At 43.7% G+C, this 15,097-nt stretch overlaps 1 protein-coding gene across 1 annotated transcript; it reads right to left on the bottom strand.

Moving 5' to 3' along the window:
* Positions 1-2,944: 2,944 nt before the first annotated feature.
* On the bottom strand, positions 2,945-13,684 carry LOC120020547 (angiomotin-like 2a). Its single transcript, XM_038964255.1, has 10 exons — positions 13,485-13,684; positions 11,978-12,799; positions 11,381-11,495; positions 8,018-8,162; positions 7,693-7,782; positions 6,416-6,902; positions 6,157-6,258; positions 5,841-5,998; positions 5,339-5,473; positions 2,945-4,949 (listed from the first exon to the last, which is right to left on the bottom strand). The coding sequence occupies exons 2-10, from the start codon at positions 12,733-12,735 to the stop codon at positions 4,861-4,863; spliced, it is 2,079 nt and encodes a 692-aa protein (XP_038820183.1). The 5' UTR covers positions 12,736-12,799; positions 13,485-13,684; the 3' UTR covers positions 2,945-4,860.
* Positions 13,685-15,097: the final 1,413 nt, after the last annotated feature.

The raw sequence follows: 15,097 nt of genomic DNA, 5'->3' as shown, positions 1-15,097 counted from the left end.
AAACCTTGGAGGCTCATGTTTCTCACCTCCTTCCATAGACTTACACAGTAATTATGACATCTTTCGGAGGACGTCCTCCAAGAGCTCTTGCATCATGAATTGACATGTTGTCCACCTAATCAAAGGATCAGAGAATGAATCTAGTACTGAAAGCATAAGCTACATCTAGCTAGCACTGCAGTACATACAATGTGGATAGTAGTTGACAAAGAGAGAGAAAAGACAAGAGTTGAACAGTTTATTCATTTCTTAAAAAATGAAGGAGAATCAGAGAGAGAGAGACATTTTGTTGTATTTTTTTTTCACTTTCACTTAGCTAGGTAATGCAGCTAGCTAATTTAGTCTACTCAAACACCCAGCTCAAACAGAGAGGAATGTTATTTATGTTAGCTAGCTGGCTAGGGCTATCCAACACTGGAACTCTCTAAGTCAAGGTAAGTGTTCAGTTTTATTAATTTATTGCTACCGGGGCCCGCCGGTGTAACTGCTAAACTGCTTGCTGTACACTGTACTGCGTGATTGTGGTGGGTTTACTAACACGTTAGTTCTAGTAGCTATGTTGACTATGACATTACTTTAGATAATATGTTAGGTAATATGCTGACAACGACGTAGGCTGTGGGTAGCGGTTAGCGGTTATGGTATGAAGGTTTGGCTTGTAAAGTTTTTTATTTTTTATTATTTGGAATACTCAAGTATTCTGTTTTTGAGTTGACTCATATAAACATCATATCCCGTTTACAATAACACAAAAAATATTGTATTCCGTGTATGAGAAACCCGGATAAGATGCCTGGGATATGCTGATCTAAGACAGGAGAGACTGTCATGTAAACATCTTATCCCGTTTACTGTTGTTTTTGTGGTCAGGCTCAGTTTAACATATCATGGATATTGTGTGATGTTTTCATCTGATTGTCAAATAAATCACTTCAAAAAGTAGGTTCCCTGCGCAGTTCCATCCACCATAATAAGTCCATAATACTTTAGCCTACTATAATTCATTTACTATTGGCCACTTTCAACCTTAATTTAGACATGTTTCTGCTTATTATTTCCTACATTTGGTAGGCCATATTATAATTTCTGGCATTTGTTAGGCCATTTGTTTGCCAACTATATTTAGATACATTCAGCTTCTCTTCTGTCATAACTTGTTGCCCCAGAAGACAAACAAAAGTAGTGCTCACCAGTCTTACATCGATAGAATGAATGCATTAGTAATCTAGTTAACACTGGTAAAGTTGTCTATTTCGTTTAGGGACCGGGGAGAAAGCGCAATAACTCCAAAACAGTGGAAAGATTGGTCCTGTGCAAAATTTGTGAGAACTTATAGGCCTACAGTCACTGTCCATATTTCATTTACTATCATATTTAACCCATATACTTAAATCAGGAATATTCTGTTTATTCTTGGATACAGGGATACTCATGAGCGGGATATCAAAAGTGCATGTAAACAGCTTATCCCGAATAAGACCTTATGAGCTACTATCCGGAATACTGTGCTCCAATATGCTGTAATATAAATAAATCCACGCTCATTAAACATGTATAATCCTCCCTAATCTTAAACAGCACCGACTGCCACCGGTGTTGATATACTGACATGTGTTGACATACTGATATGTCTTGATATACTGATATGTGTAGTCTTGATACTAGTATACAATCTAAACATTTGACATCCTTGCTCACTAGAGTTAGTCAAAACTATAGCAAGGTCTGGCTGACACTGATAATGACACACACACACACACACACAAAGGCACACAGGGCACATTGAGTCACATGAGTGAACCTGTCATTCTGCCGTACCCCAGCACATTATCTGTCATTGTCCTGTACTCAAAAATCTCATTGTGGTGTACAGACTAGCTATGACAGCTGGGTCATGTACAGTAGGGCACACCCGTAGCAAAATATTTTGTAAAAATCTGAGTTGTTATTCGACACATCCAGGTAGTATCTTCCCGTTTCACTCCATTTCAAAATGTTTTCTCCCTTCTGAACACGACCCAAGTAAAGCCAATACAGGCCAATGTGGAGCACTCTTCCCTTTCAAACCAGGGGTTGGAAGTTGTAACCGGTTCAGGGAACAGAACCTAAAACAACTACATTTTTTGAGGAACAGAATCAGAACCGGGAACAAAAGGGATCTATCTTGTTCTGGAACAGAACCATTCTTTTTAAAAGCATGGGAACCGGTTAATAATGTTCTTTTAAATTCTGTGATTTTTTCCCAGTCCCACAAAAAACACAACAATTCAAAGCCCTCAATCTGTCACTCAGAAACGTATTCCAGTGTCTGCCTGCCAGCTGGAAATTGTTGCCAGTGTGTGTGCAGGCTACCTTCCCCTACCCTTCTGAAGCATAGGCTACTGTGGCCTACAGACGCTCCAAGCGTGATTCAGAAATGGAGAGATATTTTATTAGAACAGATTAACTTTTTCAACGCTAGTTACAATATGATACAATAGTTATCCCATTTCACATTGGATTTATTAACTACCAAGAGGTAAGATGTGATTTTATTTTAATTCTGGTGCCGCTGTGCGCACACACAAGCTTGTTAGCTAGCTAGCTAGCTAGCTCTGGTCCAACGTTAAGCCAACTCTCGGAAGTTGAAAGACATTCAAAGTTCCTTCATAGAAGCTGCTCCTCCGTGGGTATAATTCTGTGGGCCTAATTCAGATAATGTATGTCGAGTCAAGCCTCCTCCACCCTCTCTCCTCCCCACCTGCAAAATTTCAGTCGCATCTCGCGCCCTGCACTTATGTCTAATGCATGTAAACAACTAGGCCTATAGCTTGCCCGCTCTACAGCAAGCTGCTCTATTTGCACTGGTTGGTAAAGTAATTTAATGTCGGGCTTTCAGAGGTTTAAAAAGGAACAGAAAAGAGCGATATAAACGACATTACGTATTTTTTTGTTCAAACCGGTTCAGAACTTTATTTTGCTTGTTGGAACAGAACAAAAAAATAATGGTTCTGTTCCGAACAAAACAATTGGAAAATAACTTGTTACAAACCCCATTTCAAACTGAGAATAATGCACTGTAACCCAAGTCAGTTAAGAACAAATTCTTATTTACAATGACGACCTACCCCCCGGGCAAAACCTCCCCTAATCTGGACAATGCTGGGCCAATTGTGCGCCGACCTATGGGACTATATAAACAGACCCGACTCAAAACTTTACTGCACATACTGTATAGGCACACACAGGGGTGGTAAAGCACTCAAAGTTACTATACATGTAGTCTATTTTGTTGTTCGTGGAAACTTCAACCAGGATAAGTTGAGAGAACATGAGAGCTGGCCACTGGGGAATGCTGAGCCTAAACAATGCATCTCTGGCATTCATGAAGTAACGAGAGCCCTCATTATCTCTCTCTTTCTTGGTTTCTCTCACTCTCTGGAAGGAATGAATGTGTCAAGAGAAGACGGGAGGTAAAGTGAGGTAAAGAAAAAGTGTAAAGAAAAAAAACTGCCAACAGAACAAATTTTCTAATTCATAGTCACCAAAATCTTTTTTTTTTAGGAATAAAAAATGTCAAAGTAACAGGAGCTATATATTATAATATTTTATTGTTCCATGAAATGTTTGAATTCAAATTCACAACCTTCATATTGTTAGGAGTTAACAGAAATGTCTTTGCTTTATCTGTTGGACAGCTGGACATAACCATGATTGTCTGCACATAACTTACAACACACAAAAAAATAATCTTTGGCATTCTGTTCATAGCACTACATATCTAAAATAATTAGAGAAACGTCTGTATAAAATATATTATTCTGTTAGTTCAGAAAAAGGCTCACAGTAAACGAAAACCAAATGGTGTAGTTTGCAGCTTAATCAATGTGGTGAATCTGACCAGCGGATTCACCACATCAGAAAATACACATGAAGAATACAAAAAAAACTATTGGTGAAAAGCAATAAAACAAACTCTTCACCCTCCCCAGGTTGAGAATGGTCTCGCCGACCTCATGTTTAGAAGTCGGAATAGAAAAACCAGACTATACATTGCATACTGTTTCACAACTATTTCTAAATCTGTAGAGAGTAGTGGAGGCTGCTGAAGGGAGGACGGCTCATAATGTATAATGAGCAAACGGAATGGCATCAAACACATGGAAACCATGCGTTTTATGTATTTTTTCCCTATTCCACTCCAGTCATTACCATGAGACAGTCCCCAATTAAGGTGCCACCAACCTCCTGTGGTAGAGACAGCTACTGGGGATTAGGGAATATGGCCAAGGAAAATATGAACATTAAGATTGTTTGGCATTTTTATTCAATTATGGAGATGGGAGAGTTGTTTTCCTAACTCTGAAGAATTCCATGGCACAGGAATGTGGCCAGATTGTGGGCACATTTTTGCGCGGGGAGGGCATGCCGGTCAAAAGTCCAAAGATAAATTCTACAGACAAGGTTATTTGGAAAAGAGTGAAGCTTTCAGTTCATATTTGGGAATAAGTTCCTGAACTCGTTGTACACAGAAAATATAATAAATACTTTGGCATACACTGACAGTACAGTGGGGTGTTTCCCGTTACAAAACTGAAATACTGTCCCAAGTACCTCGAAAGTTTCACAGTCTCATATACCAAGACAGCTAGCCTGCAGCCACCTGGCTAAGAGAGAAAGATCGAGGAAGAGCACTGCTCCCCTCTAAAATGTGAAAGCCCAAGTCCTTATTCCACACATACGCCTCTCATTCTTCAACATTCTTGTCTTCTGTCCATTTTTCAGAGAAACTCTGACCATTGGCGTAGTCAGTTGCTCTGCACAGCTTCCGAGAGTTCACTACCCTCGAGTGAATCTCTTGTCAAGGATCAAAAGTCTTCCTCAAATGAAGATTTCCTCTGCTTCCAAGTCATCCAGGCCTCTTAATGTGTTCAAGGAGGAGGCACGATGTTGTTGTGCAGCAGTGTTGTCTTTAAAATAGAAGAGGGGAAACGTGTTAGAGGAGTGGAAACAGTGGAAAAATAAGCCACAGTTACAGTACATTATCTGAAACCAAAGAAACATGCTGACGTTTCCACATTGGGATGATCCATTCGGGTAAACGCGTGCAGTCAATCCTCGGGTCTAAGTGCGACAACATAGCACATTCCGGCAGCCCACTGATGACCTCTGACCTACAGAGCCATCGCCGATTGGCTTGTTCTATGGGAGTATTGTTGGTAAATCAATGACTGCCCTGGTACAGCATGTGATGCAGTTACAGAGAACGGTTTAGGTGTTTGGGCGACTGTGCGTGTGTGTGTGTGTGTGTGTGTGTGTGTGTGTGTGTGTGTGTGTGAGTGAGAGATAGACTACTCACCAATGCTGAGCTTAGAACCAGTTGCTGGCTCCTTGGCCTTAGCTCCATCCTCTGATCCACAGCTCTGGCTGGGGTGAGCTGGGGAGGAGCACCGGAGAAGAGAGAGAGCAGTCTGGTCGTCTGACAGACACTTACCTACAACACAGAACATGAAAGAGATCAGCCACTGGCACGCATTTCATTGATAAACAGGTGCTCTCTTTCTAACCTCAATCCACTTCAATGCTCATTATTATTATAATTATCTTTGACAATAACTCCTTACTTAATATTTGATTGTTGCATGTATGTAGAGAACAACAGTGGCCCCTGAACAGAGCCCTGAGGGACCCCTTGAGTAATATCAATCAAATGTACTTATAAAGCCTTTTTTTACATCAGCAGATATCACAAAGTGCTATACAGAAACCCAGCCTAAAACCCCAAACAATGCAGATGTAGAAGCACAAGTAAGTTAAAAAAGGTGTTATGAGGTTCTTTAGTCTCTGACCCTCATCCTTACTTTTGTTTATGCTGGTGCACTTGGCCGTGCTGACAGGAGTGTACGTGGTGGCAGGCAGACAAGACCCATCCTTCTTGATCTGTTCCTGGTGCAAATGCTGGTGGAGGATATTGAGGACAGCATCCTTCTCCAGGATTTGGGTGTAGAGAGCACAGATCCTATTGACAGGAGAAATATTGAGTCAGATCTCTAATCATCGCCATCTGATGCAACAAAGTACATTAGACTTATTCGATGCATACAAAGTGTCATAACAGCAATAATACTATAAATTCTGAATAATATAGATATTTTTAAAAATGCGTCATCTTTATACCGGTTTTCCATCTCCTGGTTTCTGTAGTCAGATACAGGCAGGTCCTCATTGAAGCTGTTGTTGGAAGAGTGGCAGGGGGAATGGTTAATGATGGTTGTGTCTCTGGAACAGAGAAAATACAGGAAATGGATGCAGGTAAAAATGTAAAGCATAAAAACGTATTTAGCCTACATGTTTTGAAAACGTTTTCTCCTGTATGTGCATACAGAACACAACCCTTGAGCGATTTATCCCTTAACGTTTAACCTCTGACCCTCACCTCTGAGCGGCGGCGCTGGCGGCCACGTCCATGGCGAACTGCCTCATGGTGCTCTCCTCCAAGTATTTCTGCTCCCAGCGCACCATGTCTGCTTCCAGGGCTAAGATACACTCCTCTTTCTCCCTCAGACGCTCGTGCAGCGGGCCCACCGGCCCGCCCACCAGTGGGCCTCCCGGCGGGTGAGACTGCCTCTGCTGCGCCCTCAGGCTCTTCAGCTCTTGCTCCAGGCGTGTCCTCAACCTCATCTCCAGGCCCTCTCGCTTCTCGCAGGTGGTCTGCAGCTGAGCCAGGGCGCTCTGCAGCCGCTCCACCTTCTCCACGTAGGCCCGCTTGAGGCGCAGCTCCTCCTCCAACTGCCGTCCTCTGTACCGCTGGGCCTCCAGGGCCTCCTCCAGCTGCTCAGCCCTCAGGCCCTGCTCCTCGGCGGAGTTGCGGAGCCGCTGGAGTTCTCGCTCTGCACGCTCAAGCTCAAACTGCTGCTCCTCGTCTGATGGGAGGAAAGAATGAGAAGAGGGGAGAAGAAGCGTAGAGGAGAAGAAAGAGGAGAAGAGAAGAAAGAGAATAGGAGAAGAGGAGAAGAAAGAGGAGAAGAGAAGGTTAGATATGGTATAGCCAAAAAAAGCTACAAACTGTACAACATTCACACATATTTAGAAGATACATCAGTGAAAAGCTAGTATTGTGTACTGGGCTGAACACAAGACATGAAAACCAGTATTAGTCTAAGGCCACATGAAGCTATTTCGAAGGTGAAAATGAGAGCTTGAACTGTCTTAAGCCATCACACCACCATCGCTCTAACCCTGCTAATACGTCCCAGGATTCACCTATCATGGAAGATGGTCTTCATTTGCCCAAGCACTCGTGGAATGTCAAGGGGGAGGAAGAGGAAGTGATGTGGGCAGCCCCTATCCCTTTGACCCACTTAACAAGAAACATTCCTCCAACCAAGGCCGTACACCTCCAACCCTATCTCTCATCTAGCCTTGGGAAAGGCCCACTGCTTAAATAGACAACATAAATCAACAAGCCTAGGAACCTGATGTTAGGTCAACTGTATTTTGTCATTAATAGTTCCCTTTCCTATAACAATACATTATAATTATTTGGTGGGTGCTTATATTTGTCCTGTTTTTTGCATATCCAAACTCCCGAGACACCCTCGGAGAGGAAGCAGCTTGGCTACAGGGTGCCGTGCTATGCTACAATCCTGTGACATGGCTGAAGGTCTAAGACTTGGAGTGGTGTGAGAGAGATGGAATGGATGACACACTTACTTTGCTCGAGCAGTTTGGTCATGATGTGCTGGTTGTGGTCGGCAGCTTCCACTTCTTTGGCGGCGTTTGTTCTCGCATTCTCCAGGTTTTCTGTAACGCAAATATTTAAAGTTTAGGAAAACTGAAAGCATTTCTAAACTGCTATACACTTACACTAAAACTGATTTGGGAAAAGGTTTCCATGCCACCAGTCCCACTCTAATATAAACCATTATAAACCCCCCAAATGGTTTTGGACCAGTTTTGGGGCATGAACGAAATACAAACAAGCCTGGCCAGTCAATGTCTAACAAACCAGAAAGATTGTGTTATTTGTAGTCCTTACCTCGGAGGTCTCTGTTGAAGTCCTGCAGCCTCCTGATCTCGTCCACCAGTTTGCTCCTCAAGGTCTGCTCCAGGCTCTCCCTCTTACAGCTGCCCTGCAGCAGAGTCTCATAGGCCTTGGATACCCTCTGGACCTCCTGCTCCAACTGAATGGACAGATGGACATTTTTGGTCAGCCATCTTGTTTGTTCGTTTAATCTCTTTATATGTGTAGGAGATGCGGGGGGTGGGGGTGTTGGTTCAGGCGTAGTACTGTATACATGCAGTACAGCACAGAAACATGTGGGCAACAAAGTTGAAATCGGAAGTTTACATACACCTTCGCCAAATACATTTAAACTCAGTTTCGCAATTCCTGACATTTAATCCTAATAAAAATTCCCTGTCTTACGTCAGTTAGGATCACCACTTTATTTTAAGAATGTGAAATGTTTGAATAATAGTAGAGAGAATGATTTATTTAAGCTTTTATTTCTTTCATCACATTCCCAGTGGGTCAGAAGTTTACATACTCAATTAGTATTTGGTAGCATTGCCTTTAAATTGTTTAGCTTGGGTCAAACGTTTCAGGGAGCCTTCCACAATAAGTTGGGTGAATTTTGGCCCATTCCTCCTGACAGAGCTGGTGTAACTGAGTCAGGTTTGTAGGCCTCCTTGCTCGCACACGCTTTTTCAGTTCTGCCCACAAATTATTTATAGGATTGAGGTCAGGGCTTTGTGATGGCCACTCCAATACCTTGACTTTGTTGTCCTTAAGCCATTTTGACACAACTTTGGAAGTATGCTTGGGGCCATTGTCCATTTGGAAGACCCATTTGCGACCAAGCATTAACTTCCTGACTGTTGTCTTGAGAAGTTGCTTCAATATATCCACATAATTTTCCTTTTTCGTGATGTCATCTGTTTTGTGAAGTGCACCAGTCCCTCCTGCAGCAAAACACCCCCACAACATGATGCTGCCACCCCCGTGCTTCACGGTTGGAATGTGTTCTTCGGCGTGCTAGCCTCCCCCTTTCCCCTCCAAACATAACAATGGTCATTATGGCAAAACAGTTCGATTTCTGTTTCATCAGACCAGAGGACATTTCTCCAAAAAGTACAATCTTTGTCACTATGTGCAGTTGAAAACCGTAGTCTGGCTTTTTTTAATGGGGTTTTTGGAGCAGTGGCTTCTTCCTTGCTGAGTGTCGATATAGGACTCGTTTTACTGTGGATATAGAACCCTTTGAACCTGTTTCATCCTGCATCTTCACAAGGTCCTTTGCTGTTGCTTTGGGATTGATTTGCACTTTTCGCACCAAAGAACGTTCATCTCTAGGAGACAGAACACGTCTCCTTCCTGAGCGGTATGACGGCTGCGTGGTCCCATGGTGTTTATACTTGCGTACCATTGTTTGTACAGATGAACGTGATACCTTCAGGCGTTTGGAAATTGCTCCCAAGGATGAACCCGACTTATGGAGGTCTACAATTTTTTTTCTGAGGTCTTGGCTGATTTCTTTTGATTTTCCAATGATGTCAGGCAAAGAGGCACTGAGTTTGAAAGTAGGCCTTGAAATACATCCACAGGTACACCTCCAATTGACTCAAATGATGTCAATTAGCCTATCAGAAGCTTCTAAAGCCATGACATCATTTTCTGGAATTTTCCAAGCTGTTTAAAGGCACAGTCAACTTAGTGTATGTAAACTTCTGACCCACTGGAATTGTGATACAGTGAATTATAAGTGAAATAATCTGTCTGTAAACAATTGTTGGAAAAATGACTTGGGTCATGCACAAAGTAGATATCCTAACCGACTTGCCAAAACTATAGTTTGTTAACAAGAAATTTGTGGAGTGGTTGAAAAATGAGTTTTAATGACTCTAACCTAAGTGTATGTAAACTTCCGACTTCAACTGTAAATACATATGGGCATATATACATACATTTCCCTGGGAGCACATTCTGTACATGTGGGCACATAGCCTACATACTGTGTGTATACACAGTACACACACTATACGAGTATAATCCAGAGGAATTTGAGCAAACACCACTCCCCGTGTGTGGCTGATTTATATCTGCATTCCTGGGAGCTAACAATCACGCTTGCCTTCCAGGTGTGGCTAGTTCACTCACACAGAGAGAGAGATGGAGGTCTGGGCGGGTTGCCAGTGTGGGAAAGGTGTGCATGCCTGTGCCTGTGGAAACAGAAACAGGCAAAGAAGTGGAGAAGTAGAGACGCCCACCATTACAGCATCCACTCGGGCATGTCTACTCAGGCCTGCGGCCCGACAGTCCGGGGAAACTTTCCAACCCCGCTAATTATCATTCTTTAAGGCTGAGGGAGCACGAGGGGCGGGGTGACGTAACTCCAAAGGAGACCATCAGAAGTTTATGAATTCACCATAGAGATAGAAAGATGGATATAACCCGTTTTAGCATGGACATTGCCATCGAGGGCTTCCACCATTTTAAAGATGAGTCCTCAATCTAGCTCTATGGCATTTACCAAGATAAATGGGTGAAGTCTTATCAGTTCGTGTTGTTGCCACCATCTTGATTCATAATAGTAGACAATAACATACTGACATGGGGTTGTCAAGAGGAGTAAATAGTTCTGTCAGGAACATTTTATGAGCTGGTCAATAAAAAGGGTCGAAAAGAGACGAAAACAAAAGGGGTTGAAAGAGGATGACAGTGAAAGAGGATGATTGATGAAAAGTGAAAATGCAGTGGGATCAAAGTACAATAGAGTCCTTTCAGTTGAGACACACAGACCTGCCACGGCTAGCAGAATGTCTCTGTCTCGGCACTCTGAGCATGTCAGCTGTGCCAGGGGTCACAAACCCATCGACTGCTGTCTGACATTCCCTGGATAGGACCGAAAATCTATGGCCTCTGGAACTAAAGGGCACACAAGCACATACGCACGACCCCCATCTGCAGAACAATGCAGGGAGTGTGGATACAGTAACAGCCTCTGGGCTCTATGGGGTCTCTATGTACAGCCAATGGTAGCAGCTGTTGTAATGATCTCCCATATACAGATAGGAGAGTGTGTCTGGGGTCGCTGCACAGTGCTACTTGGCTTGTGTTTCCTCCATTCCCTTAATTAAGTGGCACATGTTGTGGACTTCAGTACTTTGCTATTCAGTATGGGCATGCCAACTTGAGAAGTTACGTGTTTTGTGTAACTCAAAGTTCATCATGCATTGATGACCGAGGAAAATGTGAAAAAAAGTCTGATATGCACCTGTCCTGTATCTCGTGAATAGGTCCTCCAAAACTAACATCAGCCCTTCACGCATATAACAGCACAAACCATTCCAATGTCATGTCGCCATCTTCGAGATGGACTAAAAGGAGAATGGTTCTCACCTTGTGGATGCGGCAGGCCTTCTCTCGGTGGCCCTCCAGCTCCTGCCGCAGCCTCTCGTTCTCCAGCATCAGCAGGTCCATCTGCCTTGGCTCAAATCTGCCTGGGCCTGCATATCTGTGAGGGACATGTGTTGTTGAGTTCACTAGATATCCAAAGATTGACAACTACAACGGTCTTTCGATGAGTGTGACTAACATAGCCCCTTAGCTCATAGAACCGTGGTTACGTGAGCAACCTACATTTGTTAGGCATCCTAGGTATTACAAGCATCCTATATTAGAATGAAGACATCAACTCCACCCTAGGTAGGTTGGCTTCCAAAGTGTTCTCAGAAAGGCAATTGGAATTCCAACCTGCGCATGTAATGACTCACAATGCATGCTAGGAGGTTTGGAATGCAAGGCACCGGTGACACATAGCCAATGACACACGGCTTGAAGTCCATTATGCGTACAGCTTTGCCCACAGAAATTAACACACTATGAAATGTGTGATGGCTGATTCAGGGCAATGACAATCAAACAGTGGGTACACCTTTGCATGATCTTTCTGTATGTCCAACACACACACACACAATTGCTGAAATGCCTTACTACCTGTGCTGCTGGATCTGGAGTGACTGGGGCATGTCCCTGTACACACACTGGGGCTCTTGAGCATGGATGGGCATATAACCTTGGGACATGATGGTAACCGATGAGTATTCTGGGTGTGTGATGTGTTGGTCCTGGAGGCCTTGTGGGGGGGCGTAGTAACCCAGCTCTGGGTAGCTCTGTGAGGAGCTCTTCACCACCTCCGACTTCGCCATGGCACAATTTCTCTCCAGAGACAGCTGCAGGAGACGCTCGCTGAGCGACCGCACGTGCCCTCGCTTTAACTCAATCAGCTTCTCCTCCGCTGCACGGTAGTCCGCATCACGCAGGAGGGTCCCCTCGCGGAGCTGCTTGTGGGGGGCCGGGGCGGGTGCCCAATGCTGAGCCAGGTATTGGGAGTGGGCCTTGGCCTGCTCGTAGGTGGGCAGCTCCTCGCCGTGGAGCTGGTAGAGCTGGTAGCTGCTCTCCGAGTGCTGGTAGTCTCCATGGTGTTCCTGGCCCTGGGGATCCTGACGGGTGGACAGCTGGAGGAATGAGGAGTCCTCCTGGGTGAGGCTCTCCAGGGAAGTGCGGGGGCTTCCACTGAGGCCCTCTTCTGCTCCGCTCCCAGGCCCTCCACCAGGGGACCCTCCACTGCCTCCGCGCAGTGCCTGCTGCTGGATGGCCAGGAGGGTGCGGGCATCTGTGGGGTTGCCATAGCGTAGTTGTTCCTGGATGAGGCGGTGCAGGACCGTGCCAGACGGCTCTTCTGTAGACGCCATGTTGGTTCCGTTGTTCGAAGCTGGTGATCAGGGGTAGACGAGGTGTTTATGGATGACCATGAACCTGGAATATGAAAAACAATGAGAATCAATAAGAATACAGGTAATAAGAACTTGCAAGTAGGCCTACACCTAAAACTGGATACTTGATCATATACAACATTAACACGAGGCCAGTAATAATTTGCATGATAACGCAAATGTTGTGTGGGCCTCCAAAACATTACTGTAGAATAATGTACAGACTGCAAAAAAACATTATTATTTTTTAAGCCCATACATTCCTCAGGGCCTACAGGAAGTCAAGTAAAAATCAACAATATATTCACTACTTTTGTGTGATGACATTCCATGCATTGCCTTGTGTCAATTAATACCGTATGCGCTTCACTGTTTCAATTTTTAAAACAATTATTATTACATTAGTTAAATCCACAACATTATGTATACAATGTTTGTTGTTCGTGAACAGTTTCATATAAGTAACTTTGCGACAAAGGTAAAAGTTGCATTTGAAATTCCATTCTAACAGAGGAGCCAAGCACATAGCTCTAGAAACAGTTTTAGGACTATGAACCAACAAGTACTCATGGTGTAGCGTACACAGAAATTATGAACTATAATATAACTTCTGTGAACTTGTGTTTACGCACAATAGCTGAGTATTAGGCTACAATTCAAGGCTAAAATGTTACAAAGTAGCCGAAAGTGCACATTTCCCATACACACACACACGTAACAATTCTTACCAGTTCACACTCGCATTCCAGGGAAACGTTTTTAAAAACGTAAAAATAAAAAATTAATTAAGCCAAAGTAATCCACAATGTTTCGTTTAAATCGTTCTCATCCTTCCACAAGGAGTTTTGTGGTCTACTCTTTTCGGAACTTGCTCAACACTGACATGGTTGTCGAGCACAGAGAGAGATAATAAGTAACTGAGCAGAGACTGAAGTCGGAATGCCTGGAATGTAGAGCGCGCGAGGTCCCTCGAGGATCAAAAGCGTAAACCACACGGTTCCAATGGGGGAGGACGAACTGAATAACTGCAGTTCTACTGACAACCATGAGGATGGCGTGTTATGGAGTTGGAATATCAATGCTTATGCATTTGTTCCTGATCCTAAACAAAACTCGGGGATTCATTATAGAGAAATAAGCAGGCAGGAGTTACATAGGCCTAAACATGTTATAAAGATGAAAACAAGCTGACAATATCTAAGACTTAAGTAAATATTCCTAGTTTCCTAACATCTCTCATTGTCTGTCTGATATTATACTGTTGCAGATATTGAGTGTCTAGTAATATACATCTAGAGATCTGTTTTGACACATTTCATTCAAGGGCAACTGAGCATGTAACCAACTGAGCATGTAACCATTCAGTCAATATGGCGCTATAGGATTCAGCTAATGAAATAGTCTATAGATTCAGGACTCTACACAACTAATCTATATTTATCTAGTGACGAGTGTAGCCATTGACTTGTGTGTGAGATGAGCATCTCAGCAGGACAGGAAGGGAAGGGAAAGTGGATAGTCAGTTGCACAACTGAATGCATTCAACTGAAATGTGTCCTCAGCATTAAACCCCATCCCTCTGAATCAGAGAGGTGCAGGGGCTGCCTGCGACCACGTCATCGGCAGCTGGGGAGCAGTTAGGAGACAGAGTGGGGTGAGGAGAGGTGTATATACTCTAGGCAGCTGTCCATTGCAATCTGTGGCTTCAGTCTTCCCCGTGACCAGGACATAAAAAGGATTTGTGCCTAAAGCAATACATGATGCAGAGTGGTAGATAATTCCAAAGAGTAGCACCTGCTGGACTATGTGTTCAAATCTCGAAAAACACTATATATACAAAAGTATGTGGACACTGGATTTGGCTATTTCAGCCACACTCGTTGCTGACAGGTGTATAAAATTGAACACACAGCCATGCAATCTTCATAGACAAACATTGGCAGTAGAATGGACTTACTGAAGAACTCAGTGACCTTCAACGTGGCACCGTCATAGGATGCCACCTTTCTAAAAAGTTAGTTTGTCAAATTTCTGCCCTGCTTGAGCTGCCCCGGTCAACTGTAAGTGCTGTTATTGTGAAGTGGAAAAGTCTAGGAGCAACAACGGTTCAACAGCGAAGTGGTAGGCCACACAAGCTGACCTAACGGGACCGCCGAGTGCTCAAGCACATAGCGCATAAAAAATAATCTGTCCTTGGTTGCAACACTAACTTCCAAGTTCCAAACTGCCTCTGGAAGCAACTTCAGCACAAGAACTGTTCTTCGGGAACTTCATGAAATGTTTTTCCAAGGCTGAGCAGCCGCACACAAGCCTAAGATCCCCATGCGCAATGCCAAGCGTC

This window comes from Salvelinus namaycush, chromosome 25 (genome assembly GCF_016432855.1).
Source record: "Salvelinus namaycush isolate Seneca chromosome 25, SaNama_1.0, whole genome shotgun sequence".
NCBI lineage: Eukaryota > Metazoa > Chordata > Actinopteri > Salmoniformes > Salmonidae > Salvelinus > Salvelinus namaycush.
This window is presented reverse-complemented; position numbering and strand designations above follow the sequence as displayed.